The 25790-nt window shown below is 40.0% G+C and overlaps 2 protein-coding genes and 1 long non-coding RNA gene across 4 annotated transcripts; 1 reads left to right on the forward strand and 2 right to left on the reverse strand.

Annotated features, from left to right (window-relative positions):
* Positions 1–951: 951 nt before the first annotated feature.
* COA7 (cytochrome c oxidase assembly factor 7) lies at positions 952–3091 on the reverse strand. The gene is made up of 3 exons (XM_086754050.1): positions 2847–3091; positions 2626–2766; positions 952–1550 (listed from the first exon to the last, which is right to left on the reverse strand). The coding sequence occupies exons 1-3, from the start codon at positions 3031–3033 to the stop codon at positions 1102–1104; spliced, it is 777 nt and encodes a 258-aa protein (XP_086610176.1). The 5' UTR covers positions 3034–3091; the 3' UTR covers positions 952–1101.
* Positions 3092–4659: 1568 nt separating this feature from the next.
* Positions 4660–5838, reverse strand: LOC147599992 (uncharacterized). The gene is made up of 2 exons (XR_015259188.1): positions 5720–5838; positions 4660–5577 (listed from the first exon to the last, which is right to left on the reverse strand). It is a non-coding gene; the product is annotated as an uncharacterized LOC147599992 (long non-coding RNA).
* On the forward strand, positions 5775–25677 carry LOC104473736 (protein zyg-11 homolog B). 2 transcript variants are annotated; one of them, XM_086753301.1, is made up of 14 exons: positions 5775–5930; positions 11929–12094; positions 14557–15311; positions 17922–18062; positions 19298–19474; positions 19640–19704; positions 20352–20451; positions 20534–20584; positions 21216–21377; positions 21485–21532; positions 22160–22357; positions 22451–22503; positions 23157–23254; positions 23649–25677. In XM_086753301.1, the coding sequence occupies exons 1-14, from the start codon at positions 5928–5930 to the stop codon at positions 23837–23839; spliced, it is 2208 nt and encodes a 735-aa protein (XP_086609427.1). In that variant the 5' UTR covers positions 5775–5927; the 3' UTR covers positions 23840–25677. The 2 variants fall into 2 exon arrangements, with proteins under 2 accessions (XP_086609427.1, XP_086609428.1); XM_086753302.1 differs by lacking the exon at positions 5775–5930 and adding an exon at positions 6497–6865.
* The last annotated feature ends 113 nt before the right edge of the window (positions 25678–25790 follow it).

Genomic DNA, 25790 nt, shown 5'->3' on the forward strand with positions numbered 1-25790 from the left:
CACATGGCAGTCAGATGCACAGTGACAAACCACTTGGCAAGATGCTAAAAACAACATTCAAGCTATAGGTATTTAAAATCTGTGCGCGTGCCTTGTCTGACAGGGAATCTCCTGACTTGGATACTTATCTGTAGTTCAGTAGATCTAGGCCAATTCTTAACTCTTTTACTTATTTTCTCTGCAGCCTGGCACAGCTGTCTTACGCTCTGCCTCTGCAGCTCCTCTGCCCAGCAGAGCTAATTAAGTTCCTTTCTCTTCTGCGTATTTCATTTGCAAGATCTGTAGGCAGAGATGTCTCTGTGCAGATACTGCCATGAAGGCTTATTACTGTTTTGGGCTTGGCATCATCTGAACCTGATTTAAATGTTTCTAGATCTAAGCTGACCAGGGAAAAGCTGCACACATCCAGGCCCTAAAGCAGCACATCCCCCCGGACCTGAAAGGTCACAGCAAGAGGCACTGTCCAGGATTAATATGCAGCCTGAACACACTTCTCAGACTTAACAAAGTTGACAGTACTAGCAAAGGACAATATTTCTGTACTCAAAGAGAGCAAAATAAGCATGGTTGTTAAGTGGAAGTGGTGAGACTTAAACATCATGTGAAAGCAAATCAAAATCCATGCTTGTTTCAGCAGGAGGTTAGATCAGAACATGTGTGGGATTCATGACAGTCTCTGAGGAGTAGAACCCTCTACATGACAGCACGCTATTCAGCCTGAACCTAGTACAGAACTACAGTTCCCAGTTATAAACATTTGTAATGGAGGGGAAAAAAAGAAAAAAAAAAAAAAAAAGGATGTTATGGACTGATTTCATACTTGAAACCACAGGGACAAACTTCCAAAAGGCCAGATGTTTTTATCTTCCTTAAAGAAGAGGAGGAATCTAAGCAATAGCTTAAGAACTTGTGTATTTAAAAATGTAGAAAGGCACAGCAGAGTTCATCATGTTTGTTGCATCCACAAAAATATGTTTATTTGCATATGCAAATACTTACAGGATATTAATTTATTATGACTGAAAAACATATGCTCTCCATTTAAATAACAAGTTAACTTGCCATTTAAAACTGCAGTCTGAATAACTGCAACTGACATGTCTACTCCCCAAATGTTAAAGAACTTGAGGCTTCTTTCTGTTCTTTATGCAACCGTTTTGCCCTGTTCTTCAACTCCTCTGCCTTAGCATCATTCTTCTCAATGCCATCTCCCAGTTTGTACATTCGACTGGCATTGGCACAAGCCCATATGTGACCCAGCTCACACCCTTTCAGCGAGTACTTCAAGGCCTGGTTCATGTCCTTAGGGATCCCAGGTGCTCCCTGGAGGTATATCACGCTGAGGTTGAAGCAGCTGGGAGCAAAATTGCCATCACAGGCTTTTGTGTAATAGTCCCTAGCGACAACAGGGTCAGGTTTATCATCATTAACTTTTCCATCATGGGCCAACAGCCCAACATTATGACATGCATTTACTGACTTCTTCCCACCCTTCTCACATGACTTTACGAAAGAGTTGTAGGCAGCTTTCAAATCCAGGTCGAGTCCTCCTGTCAGCCAAGAAACCAAAAGATTACTGTAAGGACATGCTAAAGCACCTCTGCTTTGCAGCATGCTTCCCAGTGCTCTTTAGGAAATATAGCATCACTCACTTCAGATGCTACAGTCAAAATTTAGGATGTCGGAGACGCTCTCATTGTCTCTCTTAAAAGATTTTGCTAATGTCCTCAGGTTAGGAAGCCCTTGCCCACTCCCCAGTAATCACAACTTATGCAGACAAAAAAAAAAAACCCCAAACTAAAACGACAAAACATTATTTCCACTACTACATCTATGGATTTCTTACTACCTTGCACTAGGCAAAGTATTATTTTGCCAGTATACCTATAGGTACACTAAGATTGACAGGAGTTTTGAAATACAGTAAAAATATGTTTCTTCCTAGTACTGTCATTTGGAAAAAGACTCACTAGTTTAACTGCTTCCAGTTACTGTACCAGCAGATGGATGCTGGGGCCTACTTATGTGTCTGTAAGCACATAAGTGCTGCCAGTCTGTAAGTTTATTTCTTCCTTAGTTTCTCAAAGAAGAACAGCCAGACAGCAAGAAATCCGGATTTTAAGAACCGGACACATTCAGCACTGGATATACTTACCACCTACACAGACATAATTATAAATAATACATATGGTTAACCTGAAGTTGATTCTTCAGAAGGAAGCAGTTTATGGTTCTTCACCCTTGCCCAGCTTTTATTGCATGGCCATAAAAGAGGCAGGACAGGTAGTTTTCAAGGTCAGGAGGAAACGCCGGTGTTGGGCACCTTCGGAAAAGCGGGAGCTGCGTTTCCCCGCAGCCATCAGCCGCCCTCGCCACCCCGCTGCCGGTACGCGGAGGAGCTCAGGCTGCTGGCAGGGCCCCCGCAAACCCGCGACACCCCCAGTACTGTGCCAGGCACCAGGGGCTCGGGCCCGAGTGTGACGGGCAGCCGGCAGGAGGGGTGTACGGGCACCGGACGGTGCGAGGGCAGGAACGGGAGCCCCGGGGCGGGGCGGGGAGGGGGTAACGGGATGGCGGGGAAGCGGAGGCGGCGACCCGAGCGCCAGGACTGCCCGCCGGGCTCACCTTTGCCGATGGCCTGGTAGGCCCCCAGCTTGTAGCAGCTCTCGTTGTGCCCGTGCGCCTCGCAGTTGTCCCGCAGCACCCGCGCCGCCGCCGCGAAGTCCTTCCTCACGGCGTCCAGGTAATCGGCGAGGCGCTGGCAGCCTGCAAGGCACCGGTCAGCGGGCTGGGGCTCCCGCCGGCCCCCGGGGCGGCGGACAGGGGGTCACGGTGGGTCCGCTTACCGTCCGGGTCCTTCTCCCTGAAGCACTGGTAGCTGTACTCGACGTGCAGGTTCTCCAGATAGCCCCTCACCTCCTCCTCGTCCTCGAAGTTGATGAACCCGGCCATACTGGGCCGCCCGCCACCGATCCGGCGCCCTCCGCGAACGCCGAGCAATCGATGCGGCACCTTCCGCGAACGCCGAACCATCGATGCGGCGCCGCTCGCCGGCCCCGAGCCCGCTCAGCGGCCGCCGGTTCCCCCGCTGCTCCTCCCGCCCCTCCGGCACCGCGACCGGCGGGTACCGACCGGGGGGTACCGACTGGCGCCGCCCCGGCACGGCTCGGAGATGGGAGCCCCGGCCTTCGTCTGCACCACCTCATCTCTCCCTGTCGGGATCGCCAGAGACTGACAATTCAGACGTTTACGGAATAATACATTTTTTTTTGTAGTTTACTTTCTGATTTTTGCGCCACTGGATACCTATTTCTGAGGTCTTATTCACGACAATCAAATCCCTAGGTTGAGACATTACCATATACATTAATACCCAACGTACAGCCTAGAAGCCAGGGCTGCTGTGCCAATTCCCCAACTTGCTCCCTGCATGTTTTTGTCTCGGATGAACAGCAAAATAGTTTTCAGCTCACTTGCAGAAGGAGGGATTTGCTGCTGGTGACTGTTACCAGCCACCGTTCCTTCATGTGGTCCAACAAAACAGACAGAACCCTGCATCTAAGCGTGTCCCAGCAGGCAGTGCCAGGGTTGAAAACACCCAGACTGGTGAGGAATCGCCGCCACCCAGCAAACCCGAGGGTGAATTTAAGCCAGATGTGATATTAGGATACTTACACAAAACACGGCACACTATCCAGTTCCAGCGGTTTTCAGCACAAACTAAGTTTTCTGAGCACATTAGAAATCTGTGTGACAAATTGCTTAGAGTTAAAATTAGTTTCAAAGAACATTTAAGTTAAAATGAATTTCCAAGAGTATTTGAGAATGCTCTGTCCCAAATTATTTCCATAACATAACGCTGGCTTGTCAAGCTTTTGGGATAAGCAAAACTCAGTTAAATCCTGTGCGTAGGCTCCCATAGGAAGAAACCAGGTGGTTTATTAGTGGCAGGAGCTAATTGCGAGAACCGTTGCTGGTCGGACTGCTGGTACCACCCGTCAGACGTGCTGCCAGTTACAACTTCTGTTAAAGTATTTCCTTAAAACTTTTCAGACAAAATTTTCAGCATTTGGGTTGGAGTTAACACCTGTTGTCCACATGAAGCAAAAATCTTGTTTTCAAAAGGTGTTGACCAAAACTACTGACATGTCTGTGAGAAGGTAAGTAAGAAGATATACGTAGTTTGGCCAATGCTGACTGCTTTCTGAGTATTTTTATGTGAAGTCTTCTATTCTGGGAAAGGCCTTTGGAAGATGAACTGCTTTTGTACCAGCAATACCATTTCTCTGAAAATCCAGTCTGAAAAATTTCAGTTTGCGCAGGCTCAGTAGAAACTCTTTTGAGTTACTTGGTTTAAATCCCTGAAGTTTGTTCTTGCTGGGATTTTTGTCTTTGCAGTTTCCCCTGCCGGCTCAGTGCCAACTCAAGCGTACGGCCTCTCCACGCTAGCAGCGAAGTGGCGCCACGAGCCTTCCCTTGTCGCTGCCACTGGAGTACAGTGGGGCAGGCCAAGAAGGGGCACCCAGAGCAGAGGATCATCTGTCGCTTGAGAGCTTTCACCGTCTGAGCCCGGACAGGAGAAAGGAAGATAGTTCCTATCATAAATCCGAGTGGAATGAGAAAAAGAAGGTAAAGACAAAACATCTGGTGATACTCAGGTTGGAGTGAATTAGTAAATTTATTAGTAGGTACAGAAAGAACAGCCTGGAAGCTCCAAAAGACATCAGGATGTGGAAGAAACATGTAATGGAGTAAGAATAACAGTACTAGCCTCGCCCTAAGCTAATTTCTTTTTCCATAATTATATAAACTATTTCTTCTAAGCAGATTAGATTTTAAGTGGTTAAATTCAGAACATGAGGACTTTTGATTCTGTTCTTGTCAGACCCTCAGCATGTAATTTACTTTCTCTACATCAACATCCTAAAGAATTGCCATTGTATCTGACCTTTGCCCTGTAGTCCTTAAACACGCAAAATTGTGTTTGAGAATGTTTGTAGAATATTTTGTCATCTTCTAATAGCGGAAACAGAAATTATTTTAGCAATTGTTCCTTAAGTGTTTATGCAAGCTTTGCTGGCTTGCAAACAAATATTATTTAACGCTGCTGTACATAAAATCAGCAATTCCTGAAAAGGTGTAACAGTAAACTCTTTGTAATTTCATTTTACTTGGACAGGGTAATTTTATCGTTCTTTACTTTGTATCCTGACACAAAAATAAACTGTATTCTCTTTACCAACAATACATTATAGAACATATCTCCTGGGAGACAGGTTTTCATCATTACTACTATATCTGAAACTTGAAATTATTTTGTATAAAAGCTTCTGGCAAAGCTCCTCTCCAACTTCAAAGCAGGTGGCAAAACCTACTGTACTGGAGGTTATTCCTCGTATTGCCAGAAGAAATTAGTTTGGGCAGGAAACATTTAAATTACAGAGGTTCATCTGTGAGCAACAAGCATGAAGACGAGGTTGAACGCCTGGTTGTGAGAGGTTACCCAAGGACAGGGAACTGCTCCAGAACTGCCCCGGTCCGCAGCGGCCCCTGCCCGCACAGGCTCCCCTGCCTCACCTGAAATAAAACCAACTCGGCGTCAGGGAAGGTCTCCCACACCGCAACACGCGAGGTCAGTGCGCTTTGCTGCGTAACAGACCCTTCTCCTGACACTTTACGCTCTTCATCCTTAAACACGGATTTGGAGGTTCCCACTCACCCCTAGAGCAGCGGGCGGGTGCCTGGCGCGGCCCCTTTAAGGGAGGCGGGCTCGGCGCCGCTTCTCGGCCGGCTGAGGCAGATTCACTTCCAGGTCGGGGGGTAAAAAACGGAGGAAAGGTAAAAAAAAAAAAAAAAAAAAAAAAAAAGAGGAGCGAAGCTCCGGGACCCGGCTCGCTGGGCGCTCGCCTCCGGCACCCAGCGCCGCGATGGTGAGTGAGGGCGGCGGGCAGCGCGGGCCCGAGGAGGCGCTGAGGAGATGGGTGGAGGTCGCCATCGCACCGGGTGGGCTGGCTGCCCCCCGCCGCAGGGTGACAGAGCCCGGCGGAGGAGAGCTGGGGCGAACGCCCGCCGCCCCGGGGCGAGGGGCCGTTATGGCGGCGCCGCGAGCCCCGCTCTGCCGGCGGGGGGGAGCGTGGGGCGTGCCTCGCGCCCGGACAGGTGAGGCCGTTGGGCGGAGGGGGCGCGAGGTCGCCCCCCCGGTGCCGCTGAGGGGCAGAGGCGGGAGCGAGCCCCCGGGGCGGGCGGGCTGCCCCTCGCCCCCTCGCCGTTGTGTAACCGCTGCGGCTGCCGCCCCGTCCGTTATATAAAAGAGCGGTGGAGACCCGGCAGAGGGGGAGGCTGAAGCCCGGCGCCATGCGAAGCGGGGGGAGCAGCGGCAGCCCCGCCCGGTGCGCCCCGGCATCCCCGCAGCGCCGCGCGGGCGATGTCCGGCCCGGCCTCAGGGTGCCGAGGGCCAGGGGGGAACGGGGGGCGGCCCGGCGGGCAGAGCTCTTCCGCCGGGCGGCACGAAGGGCACGGCAGGACGGGAGAGCGCAGCACAGCCGTCTCTGCCTCCTCTAGCAGAGGAGCCTGCCTGCCCCCCAGGATGTCCAGCCCTCAAACAGCACTTTTCCCGCTGGGGCTTGCTTTGTCCGAGGGGCTGGCTGCAGGAAAAAAAAAAAAAAAAAAAAAGCCGTGCCACCGAAAGCACGGGGTTTGTGGTATGCGCGGTACGTGGGCCTTGCTGATCTGTGTCGTGTGTGGTAGAGTGCCCTTACAGCACGGAGCTGGCCAAAACTGGCGGTGGAGAAACAGCCTCTCTGTTAAAGGCAGGCCTCGGAGCAGAACATCTGGGTGCTGTTTTGATTGCTCCTCTGAGAGATGAGTATGCACATTTGCTTTTAAAGGACTAGCAGGAACTTCCTGGGTTATCTAGTCTCATCCCTTGTTATTAAAAGCCTGATTTCATTTAATCTCCTAATAAAGTTTATCTTTATTTTAAAAGTAGGTACCTTTTGCACCTGCTGTTCCACTCAGTGGACTAGGGTAGATCATCATTGTTTGAAATTTGGCAGCTATGTACTGACATCCAAATTTATGGCAAAAATTCTAATTCGTGGCATTTCTGTGCCCCTTTGTTGCTGTGCTGGCATTGTACGTCACTTTAATAGGTGTTTTCCTTCTATAGCTTTTATTCACTGTGCTGTATTTACAGGCAGCATTCATATCTCTCACCATTTGATCTGCTCGGCTAAGAAAAGCTGGTTTTGTTTCCTACTCCCAACATGCTTTTTTTTTTTCCCCAGAGCATTCTAGTAGCTGTTATGTTCAAACTAAAATGGTGCAGGTATCTCTTAACATAAATAGCCCCATGAGATCTCAGAGTGTCTTGAAAATGACATAATACTTCCTTATTTTTGCTTGATGCTTCTCCTGATACCTTCTTTGGCTGCCTCACATTGTTTTCTTGTGGTTAAGCAAACCATTCAGGTTCTTCTCTCCAGCCATTTTAATTGATGAACTCATATCTCCAGTTCTTGGTATTAATCTTTAAATAAACGGCCTTACTATGTAGTTTTAATGTGGCACTATTTAATTTTAGACCTCTCGTGAACTCTGCCAACTTTGTATCACTAGCAACTTTATCAGTATGTTCCCACTTGTTGTGCCAGGATAGTTAATGTTAAATTTGAGTTTTGAGCATAATCCTTCCTTGAGTCTGGTTAATAAATTGCCTACATCTGTTTCATTCCATTTAATTTAAGTAGCATAATCATAAAACTTTCTTCCTAACATAACTCATAGAACTGTTTAATTTTTCACTGCCTTTCCCTTATTAGCGCTCAGAAGAATTTGGATGATTGTTACTTGAGCTGCTATTTCCTGATCATTTTAAGAATGTTCATTTTAAGAAAGCAGGTAAAGTTTTGGGGCTCTGGAGAGGTGGAAAACAGTTATAGAAACATGGTATGTCCAACACCAAAGACTAAGGCCCTACATTACATCTTAACCCCCTGATAACTTTTTAAGAGAAACAATTGTCACAATTTGAAAAGTCACTTATCCTATACCCCATGTCCTTTGAGACTTCAGAGAGGAGAGAAAAAAAAAAAAAAGCAGATGGGCCTGGCATACAGAGGCCTCACACATTTGGGTTTTGTCACACCGAGCCTGCAATCAGGTATAAAAATTGAGGAGTACATCACAGAAGTGTTCTGTTGGAGCCAAAATTGGTATTTGTCTTCCAGTGTTTTATACTCGTTTATTGAGGGGGAAAACAACCCCAAAAAACTACATGTGGAAAAAAAGAGTGTTATTTTTAATGAGTCTGAGACACAAAGCCAGGAGGAACTGAATCTTTCAGGCTGGAATTGGAAGGATCACAATACCTGTAGTGAAAAAGGCCCACACAGCAGTGGAATTTACTTTTTCTGCAAAGTTAGATTGCAATTACTGCTGGAAAACATAAGTTAAACCTTTCTCTCTTTTTAGTTGTTGTTGTATAAGCAGGTGGTTGTGTGGTGATGCTTTCCCAAAGAAACAGGATTTTTTTTAGGTACTCATGCTCAGCTGGTTAATCTGGGCATAATGTTAGGCTTAAGATTCTCTAACTTATTGCAGGTACTTTAATATGTCCCCTTAAGCTCTTTTTTTTTTTTTTTTTTTCTTTTTAACTGCATTTTGAAATACAGGTTAAATATATTCTAGCAATATTTAAAGTCGATTCAAGGAGTTTTTAAAAGAAAATGTGGGGGATAGTGTTCTTTGTGAGAACCTTTCCAGCTCCACTGGCGTGAGCTATAAGCTGAACTGGGTAACATCACATTGGAGCAGGTATTGCGTTTCAGTCCGCTGGTGTATTGGATTTCTGTTTGATGCCAGTAGCCATGCAGTTTATTCCCCCTCCCAGTGACACATTTTTTTGTTTGTTGATTTGCCTTGGTTATGTTAAGCACTTAGAAAGTTATCCTTTTTTTAAATAATGTATTTAAATAAGCCTTTAAAAGCCCATCTAAATAGAATTATTCTACTTTTTGTACTGTTTAGTAAGGTAGTTGGTTTTAGATGTGTCACATTACTCTTATGTGTTTTAGCTAATGAAGACACTCAGGCTTGCATCATGTAGTGCATAATTGTGTGTTTTGGGGAATTAATTTCTATATTTATTTTCTGGCCACTGAATTAATTTGATAGAATGAAAGAAACTGTGAGGTTACATGGAAGTATCAGATAATTAAGATGGCTATGAAAAAGTCAATTATACATAATAAAAGTTCTACTCAAATATTGCTGGGTGATCTTTATTAAAAAAATAAATAAAATCCTGGAGTGTGGTTGGCACACATTTCCAGCATCTCATTAGAGTATTAGAACCAGAAAGTGAAATCAGCTGGAAACAAATGCCAGATTTGTTTTCAACTTGACGTTCAAAAGCATAGCTAAAGAAGGGAACCACTTAGCTTGTAGAAGGTTAGGATTTTAAATACAACTGAACACTTTTACGATGAGGTCTTTAACTGGGCAATATTCCTTTAAGTAAAGAGAAGTTGAGAAAAGGAATGCTGCTAGCTCGCATAAAAGGTTTACAGACTGCATTCAAGCTGTTCTATTTCAGTAGCAGACAGCCTAGGATAATGTTTTTATGATGCTTGTCAAGGGATTTTATTAGATACAGATAATGGTTTTTTTGCTGCCTATCTGCCCAGGTTACCTCAGGTGCCTTTGTTAGGTGTGTTTCTTCAGCCTTTTGGCAACAAGTTGAAGAAACATTACATATATCTCCTATAACTGGTATAAGTGGAGTTAATAAAAATGATACTGCATTGTTTGCAAGTGTAATTGATCCCTGCTTGTGGATTTTGTTCCTTTATTGTATGGAGATGTTCTGTAAGGAATTCTGAAGTGATTACTTTATATGAAAATTACAACAATATCTCCAAATTACAGATTGGCCAGTTAGAGGTGTTGGTTGGAAAAATAGTTTTCTGAGTCATATGCTAGTGGCCTATCTGCAAGGCTAAAAATTCTCATTGGAGTTTGCTCCCTGATGTATAAAAGTGTTTTAGCTTTTCTGGCGGAAATTATGGAACAGTGCCAGAAGGAACAAAGAGAGCCAGTATTCTGTTTTTCTCGTAGTTAAGCATCAAATTAGAAGCACAAGATGTAATGGGAGATGAGGATATCTTTGCTTCAGTGGGGATAATTTTCACATGCCTTTGAGTAAGAGTTCTGATTTTTCTTTGAATTGTGCAGCTGTCATATAAAGTCCGAGGTGTGTGTATTAACTTCAGGTTAAAAAAGAAACTTTCCCCCTATGCTTTAAAAAATGTACTATTTTAAAATAATTGGTTGGGGTTTTTTCCCTTTAGAAGTACTTAAGGCATTGTTGCACATTATAAAGAAACAAAAGACGTTCATAGTTCCAAATTCTGTCCTTACTTTTCTTATCAGCTTAAGATTGGAGGCAGCCAAAATTGCTGGTTTTTTGGTAATATGAGCAGGTTGCGTCACAAAGTAACTCCCGTTTCTTCAACAATAAAATGTAATAGTCAAGCTTTAAATAAAAGAATAAAAATTAGACACTTAGCAAAATCAAGTCAAAGGAGTTGGAAGTTGCATGCCAAAAGCTGCAGAAAGAGCTTATATTTGAATAATTTGGAGTTTCTAGTTCCCAAACCTGTATTTAAGTCTTCTGGAGCTATTAAACTGCAGTCTGTCATTGTTGTCAATACATGATTCATTAAAGATAAGCTCCATTCCATCTTTGCCCTAGCATGGTACCTCCCAGTCTTCAAATATAGGCACCTTATTTTAGAAGACTTATATTTGTCACTTTCTTTATAGTTCTTCTGTGTAGCCTTTTAATTATTTTTGTCCTTCTGTGGTGAGCATATTAGGAAAATGAAGCAACAGAAGAGAAGTTAAATGAGCTAGGAAAGAAAGGTGAAATTATCCAGAACTTTCAGTATAAAAGGCAAGCTACAATTTTTCCTACGGATGAGACCTGGCAACAGTTGATGCTGTTATTTTCAAAATTGTCTGGGGGAGTATGTACCAGTCACTCAGCCTTCTTTTGTGTAGCACTGGGGATGATTCACAGTGCTGAGAGTCATTCTTTATGTTGATTAATCTGTGTGACTGAAAACAGTAGGCTATTATTAGGCATGGAATAAAAAAAAAACTTTCAGATTTTTGTATATCAATGTACAAACTCTGAAAGAAAAGTTCAAGTTTATATTCTGCCTTGTCCTTTGTACCTTATAGGGTTCTACTGTAGATTATTTCCTTTTTACGCTAAGCACCTGGAGGAAATTGGGAATCAGAAGGAATACTGTAATAGTTGTTACTTTATTACCGCACAAAATTTGGAATTAAAATAGTTATTTCTGAGTTTCCTTTTTTGATCTGAAGCTCTTGCTGCCTTTTTCAGTATAAAAAATTGCTCTTCACAATATATGATATTTATCTGTATTTCTATTGTAGAATGGTAGTAGACTTCTAATATGGGTTGGCTTAAATGAAAGATTAAAAGAAATAGTTTTAAATCAAGAAGTAGAAGTTGATTTAAAATCTTCTTTCAGTCTGTCTTGATTGATTAATTCCCAGTAGACTTCATAAATTCGAATGACCTTATCAGCAATTACTTTTCTTCCCCTGTGAATGCAGGCAGGGCTCAAGCACAACAGACCAGACCGGGTGTGGTTCTGGGAGTGACTGGGGTAGGAGGCTGCTCATCGCTTTGGCCAGTTGTTTACTGTGTGACCCGACGTTGTGTGGCTCTAAGGGAGACCTCTCCTTTTGTAATATCTGCCTGTTCCGATGAGAATCAGAGTAACGAAAAAAGAATTATGTACTGAAAAACAACATTATAGAGTAATGGAAGATGCATAGACAGAATGAATGATTTGACTAAATCTCTTTTGTTTCGTTGTGTTTTGCATATGACAGGAGGAAGCTTCTCCTTATTCTTTACTTGATATATGTTTGAATTTCCTGACTGCCAACCTAGAGAAGTTTTGCACAGAAAGGCAAGATGGAACACTATGCTTGCAGGAGCCAGGGATGTTTCCTCAAGAAGTGGCCGATCGATTGCTGCAAACGATGGCATTTCATGGTAAAAACAATTATTTGTGGGTCACCAGTGAAAATATTTTACTGGAATGTGACACGGCAGTTCTGGTGTATTTTCTAGTAGAATCTGCTGTTGCAGATGTTAAAACTGTGTTCCTTAATGTTTTAATACAGAATTTCTGTTATTTTTGCTTTTCAACAGCTTCTGCTGAATGTTTCATTGCCATATAGGTAGTTCTAAATGAAGTCCTTTGTCTTGGGTTTATGATTTTAAAGAATGTTCACTTAAAGGAACATTAAATTAATAGATCTTTCAATCACTTAAAAAAATTATTTGATTCTACTACTTCTAGCAACGCTGAAATATTTCAACATCTCTGACAGAGCAATTAATTGAATTTTCTTTGCTGTGTGTCCTTGTGATTAAACTAGGAAATAATCTTATGATTGTCATTAAAATAGTTTTTCATCTCGTAGCGCTTTTGTTGGTGTGGAATTATTTGTTCAAAAGTAGTCAGTTTCAAGAGTAGTATAAACATCTGTGAAAATGACATTGTGGTGTTCTTGTATTTTACATACTGGCCTATCATGTTCTCTGTCAGCACATCTTTGAGGAGAGGGCTCCCCTCTCCTTTGCTTGATTTAAGCGTGATAAAGGAAAATGTCGTGTCAATAAAAGCTCCTTAGCATGAAAAGAGTGAATGTACAGATTACCTTAGAGAAGGGGCAGGAGATGCATTCCTGGAGGCTTTTATTAAGCGATGAGACGTGACACTAGAAAAATTACTGTAAGCAGACCAAGCGCCCTATCCTATAGGTGAAGATTTGACTGGATCTTGTTGTGCAAATACTGGTGTTATTGTTTTCTCAAGTTGCTCTAGTCGGACACAACAGAAGTAATAGTCCTCAAAAAAGGCAAACTCAAAAAAAGTTTTCATCTTCAATGTACATTACTTTCTGATAAGTGGTTATTTAGAGTAGTCCCAAGAAATCAGATTCAAGGAAACTGAATTACCAGAAACTTATTACCAGTGCTAGTAGTGGTGAAGGCAGTTCCAGACACCAAAACATCACAAACACTGTGTCAGAGCACAGGGTGAGGAAAAGTGCATGCCAGATAAACAGGGTGTGGCTAAGGTAGGCCAGTGAGAGAGCCTAACTTGATCCTTAAAGGAAGAGATGAGGAAAAATTAAGAAGTAATTTAGAAATATTTTAACCAAATTATAATTAATTATTGCATGTAATTTTTCTGCTGGGTACCAATTGTTTCACCTCATGTTTTTGCTTTTTCTGCAAAAGAGGAATGTACCGACTGCTCGGTCAGAAATGCCGAAACCATTTGCTTTAGAAAGGCCTGTAAATCTTAACCTTAGTTTGACTTTGTCACAGAGGCAATTGTTAACTCGTGACTTAAATCCAAACCGTAGTGGCAATGATGTTTTTATTAAAATATGTTGCATTTTCAGTTTATTTTCTATGTTTAGTATGCTTGAAGATAGCAGATAAAAACCAGGAGTGTTGACATTTGTAACCCTCTAGAGTGAAACTAGAAGGACGTGTTCTCCTGCTCCTTTTGCATGCATGCTTGTGCAACCGTACCCTTCTCATATGGCTTTGTGTAAAGCAGTAATACTTCTGTTGATAAGATACAAAAAAGAAATCTTGGTATTTTCAATGCATTTAGGATAATCCTGTGCATGGAACTAAATGTATTATTTCAGTTAGGATGTTGCCAGTATGTTGCAAGGAAAGACTACTTAAACAGTTTTCTTGCTACAGAGCAAAAATGTAATTATCTCAAAAAAGATTGTTGCATTTCCTTTTTTTATTGCTATCTTTCTCTCCTTCCCACCCTTTCCTTGTCCTCCTCTCTCTCCTCTTTGAATCACTTCTTAGGTTTCTTTCTCACATTCAGCTTGTTTCTGAGCAACACTCCTACCTCCTTCATGAGGGATATATAGAAGAACTTAATTAGCTTAATTCAGTGTATTGATCCTACTTATGAATTCAGTCAAATGCTAAATTATTCAATTGAGTTAAAGCAAGATGAGAACTGGTCATTGATTGCTGGTACTATCTTGAGATTAATGGAACCTTGACCAAGGAAGATAACTTTTAGAAAACTTGAAATTCTGTTTTTAGCACATTTCTAACCAGTTCAGTGAGAATATCCAGAAAATGCAGGCAGCAGACTGAATGTTTTTGAATCATATTCATATTTTATTTATGGCATGTTCCATGTTCTGAACCAAACAGGTAGTGTGTATATACTACTTCTTAATTTATCTGTCCTGTTCTTAAACCTGGAATTTTTGAGAAAGTGAGATCATAATTTTAAAAGTGGAATCTCAAATATAAAATTTTGGGATCTGTGGCATAATGATCCAAGACAGAATACTTTGCAATTGATTTTCCTTGTTAATACCTTTCACTCTTTGGGTTTTTTAAATAAAAATAATGTTCTGTAACACTGGAATCCAAATACTAATGCTGTTTTCCAACAGGGCTTCTGAATGATGGAACTGTGGGCATCTTCCGAGGCAACCAGATGCGTTTGAAACGAGCTTGTATCCGGAAAGCAAAAATCTCTGCTGTGGCTTTCCGGAAAGCATTCTGCCATCACAAGCTGGTAGAACTTGATGCTACTGGGATGAATGCAGATATAACCATCACAGACATTATAAGTGGACTTGGCAGCAATAAATGGATCCAACAAAATCTGCAATGCCTTGTGCTGAACTCACTAACTCTTTCTTTGGAAGACCCATACGAGAGGTGCTTCAGTCAGCTGTCTGGGCTTCGTGCGTTGAGTATTACCAATGTTCTGTTCTACAATGAGGACTTGGCAGATGTTGCTTCACTTCCTCGATTAGAAAGCCTGGATATATCAAACACCTCTGTCACTGACATAACAGCACTCCTCACCTGCAAAGACAGACTCAAGTCTTTGACCATGCACCACCTGAAATGCTTGAAAATGACCACAACCCAGATTCTGGATGTTATAAGAGAACTAAAATACCTGAATCACCTTGATATTTCAGATGACAAACAATTCACATCAGACATAGCACTTCGTTTACTGGAACAGAAAGATATCTTGCCTAACCTTGTGTCTTTGGACGTTTCTGGAAGAAAACATGTGACGGATAAAGCTGTAGAAGCATTTATTCAGCAACGGCCCACAATGCAGTTTGTAGGACTGCTAGCTACTGACGCTGGCTACTCAGAATTCCTAACAGGAGAAGGAAACCTAAAGGTTAAGTGGGGCAATTCATTTTACTGAAAAATTACAATGTGGAGAGAAAATAGAACTAATAATTTGTAACAAAACTATGTGGGTGTTTCAGAAAGGACTGTGAGTTCATTTTTTAAAGTTGTTACTTGTAATTACTGACTTTATGTCAAATTTCTACTTAATTCTGGCACAGAAACTGCTAAATTTACATAATACTAATGTAAAAAGCATCTATTTTCTGTGCTTTTTCAATGAGCCTTAGATCCCAATTTAACAGATCTAAGAGAGGAGAACTTTGTCTAGTCTGAAGGCATTTACTGGAATATTATCTGATTTCCAGCAGAGTATCTAGCATAAAGCAGCAGTATGTAAGAGGTGGAGGTACAATTTGCATAAGCTTTGAGCAGTTCATGATTAACAGAGAAGATACAATAAAACTTAATAACTGAGCTGCTGTTGAACTCCATCACCATTTCATTCAAGGTGCGTAGAAATATTTTAATAGGTGATAGGTCTTTTGGTGATGAACATGTAAGAAGCAATTACTTAGGATGAAAAACTTCCTCTTCTTGAGGAAATCCTAAATTACTTAGCCCCTTAGGATGAGATGATGTTTGCTGAAGTGCATTTATTTATCTGTCAGTGTCAGGCACCAAGACGTCATTCAGTTCTGTAGGATATGCATGCACTTGCTGGAGAATGAGCCTATCCTGTCACTGCTATGAAGGGGTCAGAATTAAAGAAAAAAAAAGATGTTTTAGACATGTCAGTGTCAGTGGTATATCATATTTGACTCTGAGTTCTGTTTTCTGCTGTGCCATGAGGATGATGGAAACTGCAGAGGAAATGAGGAAGAGTTTGCATAGTGTCTTCATAGTTTAGTCTGTCTCATGTGCAACTTGAGTTGCACAGTTTTTTCGCACTTCAGTTTTAAAATTCAGAATGCTCTTGTTATAGGCAAGTGAGGTAACACAGCTACATAATATTTTTTTTCCCTGGAATTTTTGACAGTTGTTAATAGCGAGTCTCTTGACTACTTAGTTGTCAGAGCTGATAGCAATGTGAATGAATGTTGAAATTAATTGTTGGAGAAAGCAAGTTCCTGTTTGGTGTGACTGATGTACAGCATCAGGAAATTCTACCTCATATGTGGTATAAAATAATTCAATATAATCCTTGATGTTTAGAATACATGCTTCATACAAGTGACTGTGCTATGAAAAGACAGGAAGGAAGAAGGTTTTAGTAATGTGAAAGTCATTATGGACTTGTAGCAGTGTAGTTAGCAAAAAGCAGTTTATATTTCTTTTTTTTTTAAGGCATAGTAGTCAAGAAGAGACTGTAGGCAGCAGTTGTGGTTTTGTTATGTTTTGTTTGTTTTTATTTTGTTTTGGGGTTTTTTTGTGACCTGAAATTCATTAGTGACTACTGAAATATTCAGCTGCTTAGTCTAGATACTGCTACAGAATAAACAGGACACAGCACTCATGGAGATGGCAGAAGTAAAATATTACTGTCTTTACAGCAATCCTGTGAAATTTGATTATAGAAAATTCTTGAAAGATTGAACACTAGGCAGACACCACAGTTAGGAACATGAAGCCAAGTGGAAATTCTTCATATAGCGTAATAACTGTCTGCAGAACCTGTCAGTAAATATGATTGCCCTGTTCTAATCAGAAGAGATTATGAAACAAAATCCAGTTCTTGCAAGGCTGTAATATATTCCTGATCTAGTACGTTTTGAAAAATTTGGCTCTATACAATACAGGATGCACAGAAATTGAAACTTCAGTCTATGAACATTTGCTTTTCCTTATGTGACACATTAAGTAGAAAAAGGTCTGCATGCTTCACTAAGAATTTTAAAAAACAGTGATTGCAGCAATGATTCATTACGTAGTAGGACTGAGAAACAAACCAGGTACAGGTATACAATTTACAGTTTTAAAGTAGATAAAATATAGTTAAATGGAAAATACAGCAGATAGGGAAGTGGAAAAATTTGCAGCTCGTTGCTAATTTAATATTCTGAACTTAAGCTCATATTACTAAACAGCTCATAGCTTCTAAGTTAGCACATTGTTAAGTTTTCACATGTATTTAAAGTCTGTTTTTAAGAATTACTTCTTTGTCAGAAAGCGTGAGTTAGTTCTTTAATGTGGTGCTGGAAAGCCATTGCTACAGATACAGCTTACGGGAAACTTGATGTAGAATGGAAAGAACATAAATCTTTTTTTATTGCCAGAGCTAGAACCAAGAGTAAAGAAACTGCAGCCAGAATACCATCTTCACCAGTTTATCAGCTGCATTTGACAGAGCATTCAGTTACAATAGTGCTTTTAGGCATTTGATCCTTCATCAGCTGCTTTTGTTAGTTACGAAGTGCTACTTTAACTTAGTGGCTTCATACAGTTCATAAAGACATGGCTGAAGCCTAATTTTGGCTTATATTGTGGATTCTTCTTTATGAAGAAGGTTTGAAGATTGTGTAGTTCTAGATTAACATGGTCAGATAAAGTAATCATTTGCTTACTGAAGGATTTGGCTGCAACTTTGCACTTTTTGAAAACAAAATTTTTTAAGTAAAATGATGACATCTTGAACTAAAGATTATTTCTTTGTTCATAGGTGTCAGGAGAAGCAAATGAAACTCAGATTTCAGAAGCACTGAAGCGTTACAGTGAACGGGCCTTCTTTGTGAGAGAAGCACTCTTTCATTTATTCAGCCTGACGCATGTAATGGAGAAAACGAAGCCTGAAATTTTAAAGGTAAAATAATATAGTTTTGGCGATTGTCTTGCTTTGTTCCTTAAACTGAGCCCATCCCCAAAACCCTGGTATAGATTATTTTATAAGCTTTTGCATTTTTTGGTTGTGATTTTTAAGATTGAAATTGTAGTGTTGGATAAAGATTAACAACTGTTTAAACAGTAGTGATGTAAAAGATGTCCTATAGCATTTTATGTTAGGTAAAATTGATCTGGACTAAGGTATAGTAAAATTTAGTAGCATCTAAATTAATTTTTCACTTAATGTTTAATATGATAGGAAGTCGTCTTCAGATGCTGAATTCTGTAATGAGAACATATCTGTACTGGGTTAAATCAAAGGTCTGTCTAGCCTTATTCCCTAGGTACAACAGTACCTTCTGCTGGTGCTTAGAAAACAGTAATAATAAGGAAGGCAATCAGTGGTATGTCTCTCCACTGTCACTTCCAGTATGATAGCAAGTGAATAAATATCATTAGTACTTTATATTGGGCTCTGACTTGGAAAATCCTAGAAACTTCCTTAGAAATCCATTCTAGGCATTGGCTTTCCATGTCTAGAACACCAGAGGTGCTCTAGGTTTTGCTGTGATCATAAAAAGAGGCATCAATAGGACAGATTATTTTGGGGTTTTTGACATTGAATGAGTGACGTTGATTTTGTTGGTGACAATATCAAAAAGACTTTGGCCATCCATAGTCAACAAGAAAAATATTTTCTTAGGTGAGATCACAATCAACATGTATAGCTGAAAACATAATTCTGGAAAAAGCTGCAAAAAATATATCCTGACCTAACAACTTAGGATGTGATACGAAGTGGCTAGTCACCAAACAATAAGCCACTAGGTCATTACCATAACACTGCAGAAACTCTGTCCTATCTCATTCATCTCTGAAAGAGTTTAATGATTTTATTTTCCTAGTGTGTAAAGCAAACCCAGTATCTTTCTAGGAATGTCTTCCATTCCATGCAGCCTCTCCTTTGAGAGGCTGCCGCAACCAGTGCAAAAGGACTTGGAGAAATAGAAGTTGTCAGCTTTGAATCACTGAGCAGAAGGAAATGTTCCTCCTGAGAATTAAAATCACACCAGATGGATTTTTCACTAAAGTAAAAGGGAGGCAGAAATTGGGTGCTGTGCGTCATTGTTGTGGCCTCAAGCAACAGTGGATTGCTCTTTGGGTATATCTGCAAATGTGTAACTAACTAACGTGGGCAAAACTCCTGCGTTTCAGCTTGTGGTTATTGGAATGAGAAATCACCCTCTGAACTTGCCTGTGCAGTTAGCAGCAAGCGCGTGTGTCTTTAACCTGACCAAGCAAGACTTAGCAGCAGGCATGCCTGTGCGACTTCTCGCTGATGTCACTCACTTGCTCCTGAAGGCCATGGAACACTTCCCAAATCATCAACAGGTAAAACCCAAAATGTCTTTATTTTCTGTAGGATTCCCTGTCTTGTGGATCTTACAGGTTTCTCCACATCTCATAACCTCATGGAAATGTTTAATGATTCATAGCAAGAAAGTATGCTGAAATATGTATGTCTCTGATCAAGTAATTCTTCTTAATTTCTCACAGCTGCAAAAGAATTGCCTTCTTTCACTATGCAGTGACAGAATCCTTCAGGATGTTCCATTTAACAGGCAAGTTTGATATGTCAGTTAAAATGTGTTGTAGCATTGTAGAATATTTTTCTTTGTTCCTTCAGAAAGTTTGTTTCTGGTCTCAGTTTTGGTCAGTTTAAATCATTCCAGTGTGCTGAATTTTTCTGGCTTACATTATTTAGGGCCTGTAATTCGTAATTGAATGTAGGTCTGAAAAAAATCCTTTGGTACACAAGTATTTTTTACTTCAGCTGGGTGGAGTCTGTCACTAATTACATGTAACAGAAGTCAGGATTTCTCTGGGGAACTATGGGATTGCTTTTTGCAGAGATTTTTCTACTTAAATGTTTTGTTCACGTGCTTTGAAGTGTGTTAGTCTGGTGTTTCAGAACTTTGTGCCAAATTTTTCTTCCTTTTTTTTGGAAGCAATTCCTGTGCACTTTGATGTATAGTTAGAAGTAAGAGACCCTAAGCAAACAACTCAAAGCTGACTGAGGCTCCGGCCTGTAATTTCACAGTGTATTTCTACTTTTTTTTTTTTTTTTTTTTTTTTTTTTGTACAAGGCATACTTCTTCCAGTTTCTTTTGTCTTGCATGCATTTTTATCTGGTGTGTTGTCTGTGTAGATCTTTCTTTTACTAAGATTTGTGAAACTTCTGCAAATTAAATTTATTTTTAAATTCCAGGTTTGAAGCAGCCAAACTTGTTATGCAGTGGCTCTGTAATCATGAAGATCAAAACATGCAAAGGATGGCTGTAGCCATAATTTCCATTCTTGCTGCAAAGGTACGGAATTGAAGCTTGGAGATGATAGGGTAATATTTCTGAAATCTAAAAATTAGTTGATATGGTTTTATTTGTTTTACAGCTTTCAACAGAACAAACAGCTCAACTTGGTGCAGAACTCTTCATTGTCAGGGTAAGTCAGATACTTTCCTGACAGTCAAAAATAGCATTCTCTCCAGCTATTCATGCTGACAGTATTCCTAAAGATACAAAATAAACATAAGGAGATAGAATTCTAAGAACACATTAACCTGTATTCAGTTGAAAGCTCTTTAGAAGAGAAAAGCGTAGGGAATTTGCTAGAGATTATATCAGGAACAGTGGCAATGACATATATTAGCACAGATGAAAATAAGCCGAAGTGGAAAAAATTGACACAATTGATACAAAGTAAAATAGCAAGATATCTCTTGATTTGAAGTCCATTGTATAAGATGAAAGATGCTCAAAAAGAGAGTATTTGAAGTAAATGGTTAGTGCTGTCAACGTTCACGTGGGGTCCAGAGTTCTGCGAATAGCTTTGTGCCACCTGTAATTACGGTGAAAACAGAGGAATTCCTCTGGCAGGCAACCATGTTCAAAGGGGAGGTAAAAAGTTTTAATAGCTGTGTTATTTTGTATAGTTTGACCCTAAACATGTAGCTCTTTACTCTGCATATAAATTATAGCTATAGGTTATCCTAGTTGGTGCAGAAAGAAGCAGAGGAGCTAATACATTTTTTACATGTAGTCTTAACTGGGATTTTTGGATTGTTTTTTTCCAGCAACTTCTACAAATAGTTAAACAGAAAACAAATCAGAACCTTGTAGATACTACCCTCAAGTTCACACTGAGTGCACTTTGGAACCTCACTGATGAATCTCCAACAACATGTCGGCACTTCATTGAAAATCAAGGGCTAGAACTTTTCATGAGAGTCTTAGAGGTGAGGAGTACAGTTTTGGTGGTGGATTATCAACATAGGTTCATAATTAACATTGTTTCAATAGTAAGCATAACTGTTTACCTATAGTTTGTTTCTTTTCTTCACAGTCTTTTCCATCTGAATCATCCATCCAACAGAAAGTTCTTGGACTTTTGGTGAGATGAAAAAGAAAAAAAAAAAAAAGCCTGAAATATGTACTTTTAAAAGTTGATTTTTTTCAAGTTGTTTTTTACTCAATGTTAATCTTGCCTGATATCTTAATGTGCTTCTCTAATCTTTATAGTGTGCATTATTCACAATGACATTTTTTTGGACTGTTTTACCAGTTCTCCAAAAGCACTCATTATATTAAAATTTATGATTACAGTAAACAAAAAGAGCTTTTAAGAAAGGACAGTGAGTGGGGCTTCAGATAAGTGCAAATGCAAAAATTAGATTGAAAATCAATCAATTCGGAATTGTGCATTGCTGAAGTTTACTGAAATTGTGTTTGCGAATGTTAAAACTAGCCTTTAACTTAGTGTAATCTGCATGCTAATGGCCTAAAATTACTTAAGAGAAAAGCTCTTTGGTTTGAGGCAGATGTCTGCATTAGAGTCAAAGAGTTTTCAAAAACAAAAGTAGTATTTTGGCATCTGGTGGTTTCCTAGATATATGAAGACCTCATCTTGATGTTTATATGTGTTTACTTATAGAATGTAGTTCAAGTTTATATTTTTATCTCCCTCATATCGTATTCTTTCTGTTGATATTTTCTTTTCTTTTTTTTCCTCCTTCTCCAGAATAACATAGCTGAAGTTAAAGAACTCCATTCTGAATTAATGTGGAAGGACTTTATAGACCACATCAGTAAATTACTGCACAGTGTGGAGGTGGAAGTTAGCTACTTTGCAGCAGGGATTATTGCTCATTTGATATCACGAGGAGAACAGGCCTGGACATTAAGTCGCAGCCAGAGGACATCCCTCCTTGAACAGCTGGTACAGAAATGATGGTGAATTTTATCATACTCTTTTATGTTTTTTTCAATGTGTGTATTTAACAATGAGTGTTCTTGGTTCTGTATTTTGCAGCATTCTGCCATTTTGAATTGGCCAACCCCAGAATGTGAAATGGTGGCTTACAGGTAACTACTGTATTAATTTAGAGTTTGGAAAATAAACTGAACTAGTTTTAAAACTTGTTTCCAAAGCAAAGTGAGCTGCTAGACAGACATGATTTTGTCCAGTGGAGAAACACCTATCGGCTTAAAATACACAGCATATTCATTTTCTGTTTGTGAACAAAGAAGGTTAGGAACTCCTGTAAAAGAAAAATGTCATGTTCTGCTGCTGCTTTTCTATTAAAGATATTTGGCTGCACGCCTTAAAGACTTCGACACAAAGATTAACCATAAGGTTACATTAGCTAGCGCTAGGTTAGCACTATCTATCCTAGATCAAGAAGCCTGAAGCCAAAAAGTACAATTAGATCACTATTGTCCATCTCATCCTTATAATTTCCACTGTGTTTACTCCTGTCTTTAAGGAGCAGGTGGCATCCAAATGCTATAGTAAAAAGCATACCACGTATCCTCTGTGTATGATTTTTGCTAGTAATTGTCTTAAGCATTAAAAGGCTCATCTGCTGCATCTAAAACTCTAGTTTATCAGGTGTCTCTCCTAGTTAAACCTGTAGCTGAATGAGCAGATATCATGTGACCTTCAAAATAATAATAATATAGTAGTAAAGCAAGTTGCTGTTTCTCTCTTTTTTTTTTTTTTTTTTTTTTTTTAATAGGTCATTCAATCCATTTTTTCCACTGCTTGGCTGTTTCATGACACCTGGTGTCCAGTTATGGGCAGTGTGGGCCATGCAGCATGTCTGCAGCAAAAATCGTATGTATTAAGATAACATTACCCTTTAAAATTCTGATTTCTTAGCTTATTATTCATTAGCATGAAGTGGGAAAAAATAAAAGTTCCTAGGGTATTAATTCCTGTTCCCTTGGAGAAACTACATTTAGGCAAGGCACTTTCCAGTCAGCAAGACAGACATGGAAACAGACCTGGTTACAATTGAAGTCCTGTCCAAACAACTCTGTTGTTCTGTTGTCACTTGTTAAAGTACAAATATACTTCTGTTGACACTTTAGGGAGTGTCCTAAATGCTGCCTAGTCTAGGAGATGAAAGAGAATTTGAATTAGTGTTTACAGTATCTGCTACATTTACCCTAGACAATTTTATTGTTTAATTTTTTTTTTGTTTTGTTTTGTTTTTTTTATGTCACAGCTGCCAGGTACTGCAGCATGTTAATTGAAGAAGGTGGTTTACAGCACTTATACAACATCAAGGAAAATGTCCAGACTGATCCACATGTCCAAAGGATTGCTATTGCCATCCTAGATAGTTTGGAAAAACACATTATGCGTCATGGGAGACCACCGCCATGTAGAAAACAGCAACAAAATAAACCAAACTGAAAGCTGCGGGTGTAGGAGTGTAAAGTATTGTCCCTGTAATAATCCTTTCTGATGTGTGTGTAGTTGGAGTAACTTGTAATATAGTGGTCACCATTAAAGTGATTTGCCGATAATTGTGGTACCCAGAACCATGTATGGTAACCTTTGGTGAATGCCAACTTTAATGGCAACCGCATATGCAACTTGTAAAGGGTCACTGCTTGTGCTGGTCGTACCTGTAGGATTACTGCTGGCTACAAAGAGATGGGACTTGCACAGATCAATATGCACATCTGAAAAAAAAAAAAAAAAAAAAAGACTTCTATGAATATCTTGTTTTGTGACTTCTGGAAGCAAAAGTTATTTCATCCCTTTGATTGCTCTTCATAACACTGTTTACCAGTTCGGTGTTTGAATAGAACTGTGTGTGGTTGTGAGATTCAACACTTCTACAGATTAAAACAAAACTACATGCATGCAGGTTACAGTGGGACTTGTAACTAAGGCGACCAAAACTCCATTGCTTCATACCCCTTCTAAACACAAATGGGGGTTTTCAGCTTCCTTTTCCTTTTGCCTGTAACCTGTGTTCTTTTGTTTCCCTTACTGCTAGAACAATTCTTTTTTGCAGTTCAGCTCTTCTGAGTCCTCCCTGCGTTCAGTAAGGTGGGGATCGGCAGTGTGTCAGGGAAAGGGGAAACCTGCTAAACTAAAGCAATAGAAACAGGATTTAAAAGAGACACAATACTTAAAAGGATGAACTGGGCTTGAGATTTTAAACTTGCTAACAAGAAGGTGGGTTTTTTTGTTGCTGTTTTACTGCTTTTGGTTGTGTGTGATATCTTTCTCTTGGTTTTGGAATACTGATAGGGAAAGGAGGAGGCTCATTAGAGCAACATACGGACTTGCCTTCATCACGAAGGGGATTGCATGTCTTGATAGGAGGCCCAGGATATTTGGTCACCTTATTTATAAGAGACTAATGATTGCTATGTTTTCTGTAAATATTCTGTCAGTATTGTGCAGTGAATTATATTTCCAAGTCATCACAGTGCAAAACATCACCCAATGTCCTATGTAAGCCCTGTGTCAATTGCATTGTTTTGTGGAGTGTGAAATTTTACCTAAGGATGCTAATTGTAACAACATATTTCTTTCTGGGTTTCTTTCTGTGGGTTTCAAATGATGTGTTGAATGAAACATATTGCACAGCATACAGATGCCTGATAAAATACAAGTGATGGAAGCAAACTGCATGTCCATTCAAATTCCATTTAATTTCAGGTATTGTTTATCTGGTTAGTCTCCGTATTTCCGTGGCAACTGACTGATACTCAGAGACTCTTCTGTAAATATATTGGTAATTGAGTTTAAAAAGAAAATTTATGTTTAGTACCTTACTAGCAGGGATGGTTTCTTCATGATGACCATATTTTACTATTTTTAACTCCTTCCCTCTCCCAACTCCCATCCTTCAAATAAAAACATCACCTCTAATCTTCAATAATCTAGTTATTGTGTATTTCAGCAACTTCAAAAGGTACTGATCCAGTAATTTAATCAGTGTTGTGTAACTGCTTTTTGTACGAAGGCGTAACTTGGCTAGCATCATTTTCCTGTGTGTATCTAGTTATATAGTTTTCTTGATTCGGGAAGAAATCAAATTGGTTGTAGCTCTGAATTACGAAGGTGGTTTGAAAAATGGTCTCTACCCTTCTGAGATGTCTGCTATGGGACTTCTGCCATGAAATTTCCGTTACATGAAATGGAACACAAAACTTGTCAAAATTGGTGTTAATAGAATGATTATAAATCAATTGCTGCAAGATTTTAAAATAAAGATGACAACTCTCCTTACAGTACTGGTTTTTCCCTAATAACAGGAGAACTTGCTGAAGCATCTTAACCAAAACTGTGGGGGACAAAAGAAAAAAAATCTACTACTACATGCAGCACAAAATGAATGTGATGG

This window comes from Chlamydotis macqueenii, chromosome 8 (assembly GCF_036417535.1).
Source record: "Chlamydotis macqueenii isolate bChlMac1 chromosome 8, bChlMac1.mat, whole genome shotgun sequence".
Classification (NCBI taxonomy): Eukaryota; Metazoa; Chordata; class Aves; order Otidiformes; family Otididae; genus Chlamydotis; species Chlamydotis macqueenii.

What these genes read in the sequence shown, in the direction of transcription:
- LOC104473736 (XM_086753301.1), top strand. An exon ending in CAGGAGAAGGAAACCTAAAG is followed by an intron (nt 15,312 to 17,921) that starts GTTAAGTGGGGC and finishes CTTTGTTCATAG; the next exon opens with GTGTCAGGAGAAGCAAATGA. An exon ending in CATCCCTCCTTGAACAGCTG is followed by an intron (nt 22,358 to 22,450) that starts GTACAGAAATGA and finishes TGTATTTTGCAG; the next exon opens with CATTCTGCCATTTTGAATTG.
- COA7 (XM_086754050.1), bottom strand. Translation starts at nt 3,033, where the DNA reads ATGGTTCGGCGTTCGCGGAAGGTGCCGCATCGATTGCTCGGCGTTCGC. An exon ending in CAGGGAGAAGGACCCGGACG is followed by an intron (nt 2,767 to 2,846) that starts GTAAGCGGACCC and finishes GGTGCCTTGCAG; the next exon opens with GCTGCCAGCGCCTCGCCGAT. An exon ending in CTACCAGGCCATCGGCAAAG is followed by an intron (nt 1,551 to 2,625) that starts GTGAGCCCGGCG and finishes CTTGGCTGACAG; the next exon opens with GAGGACTCGACCTGGATTTG.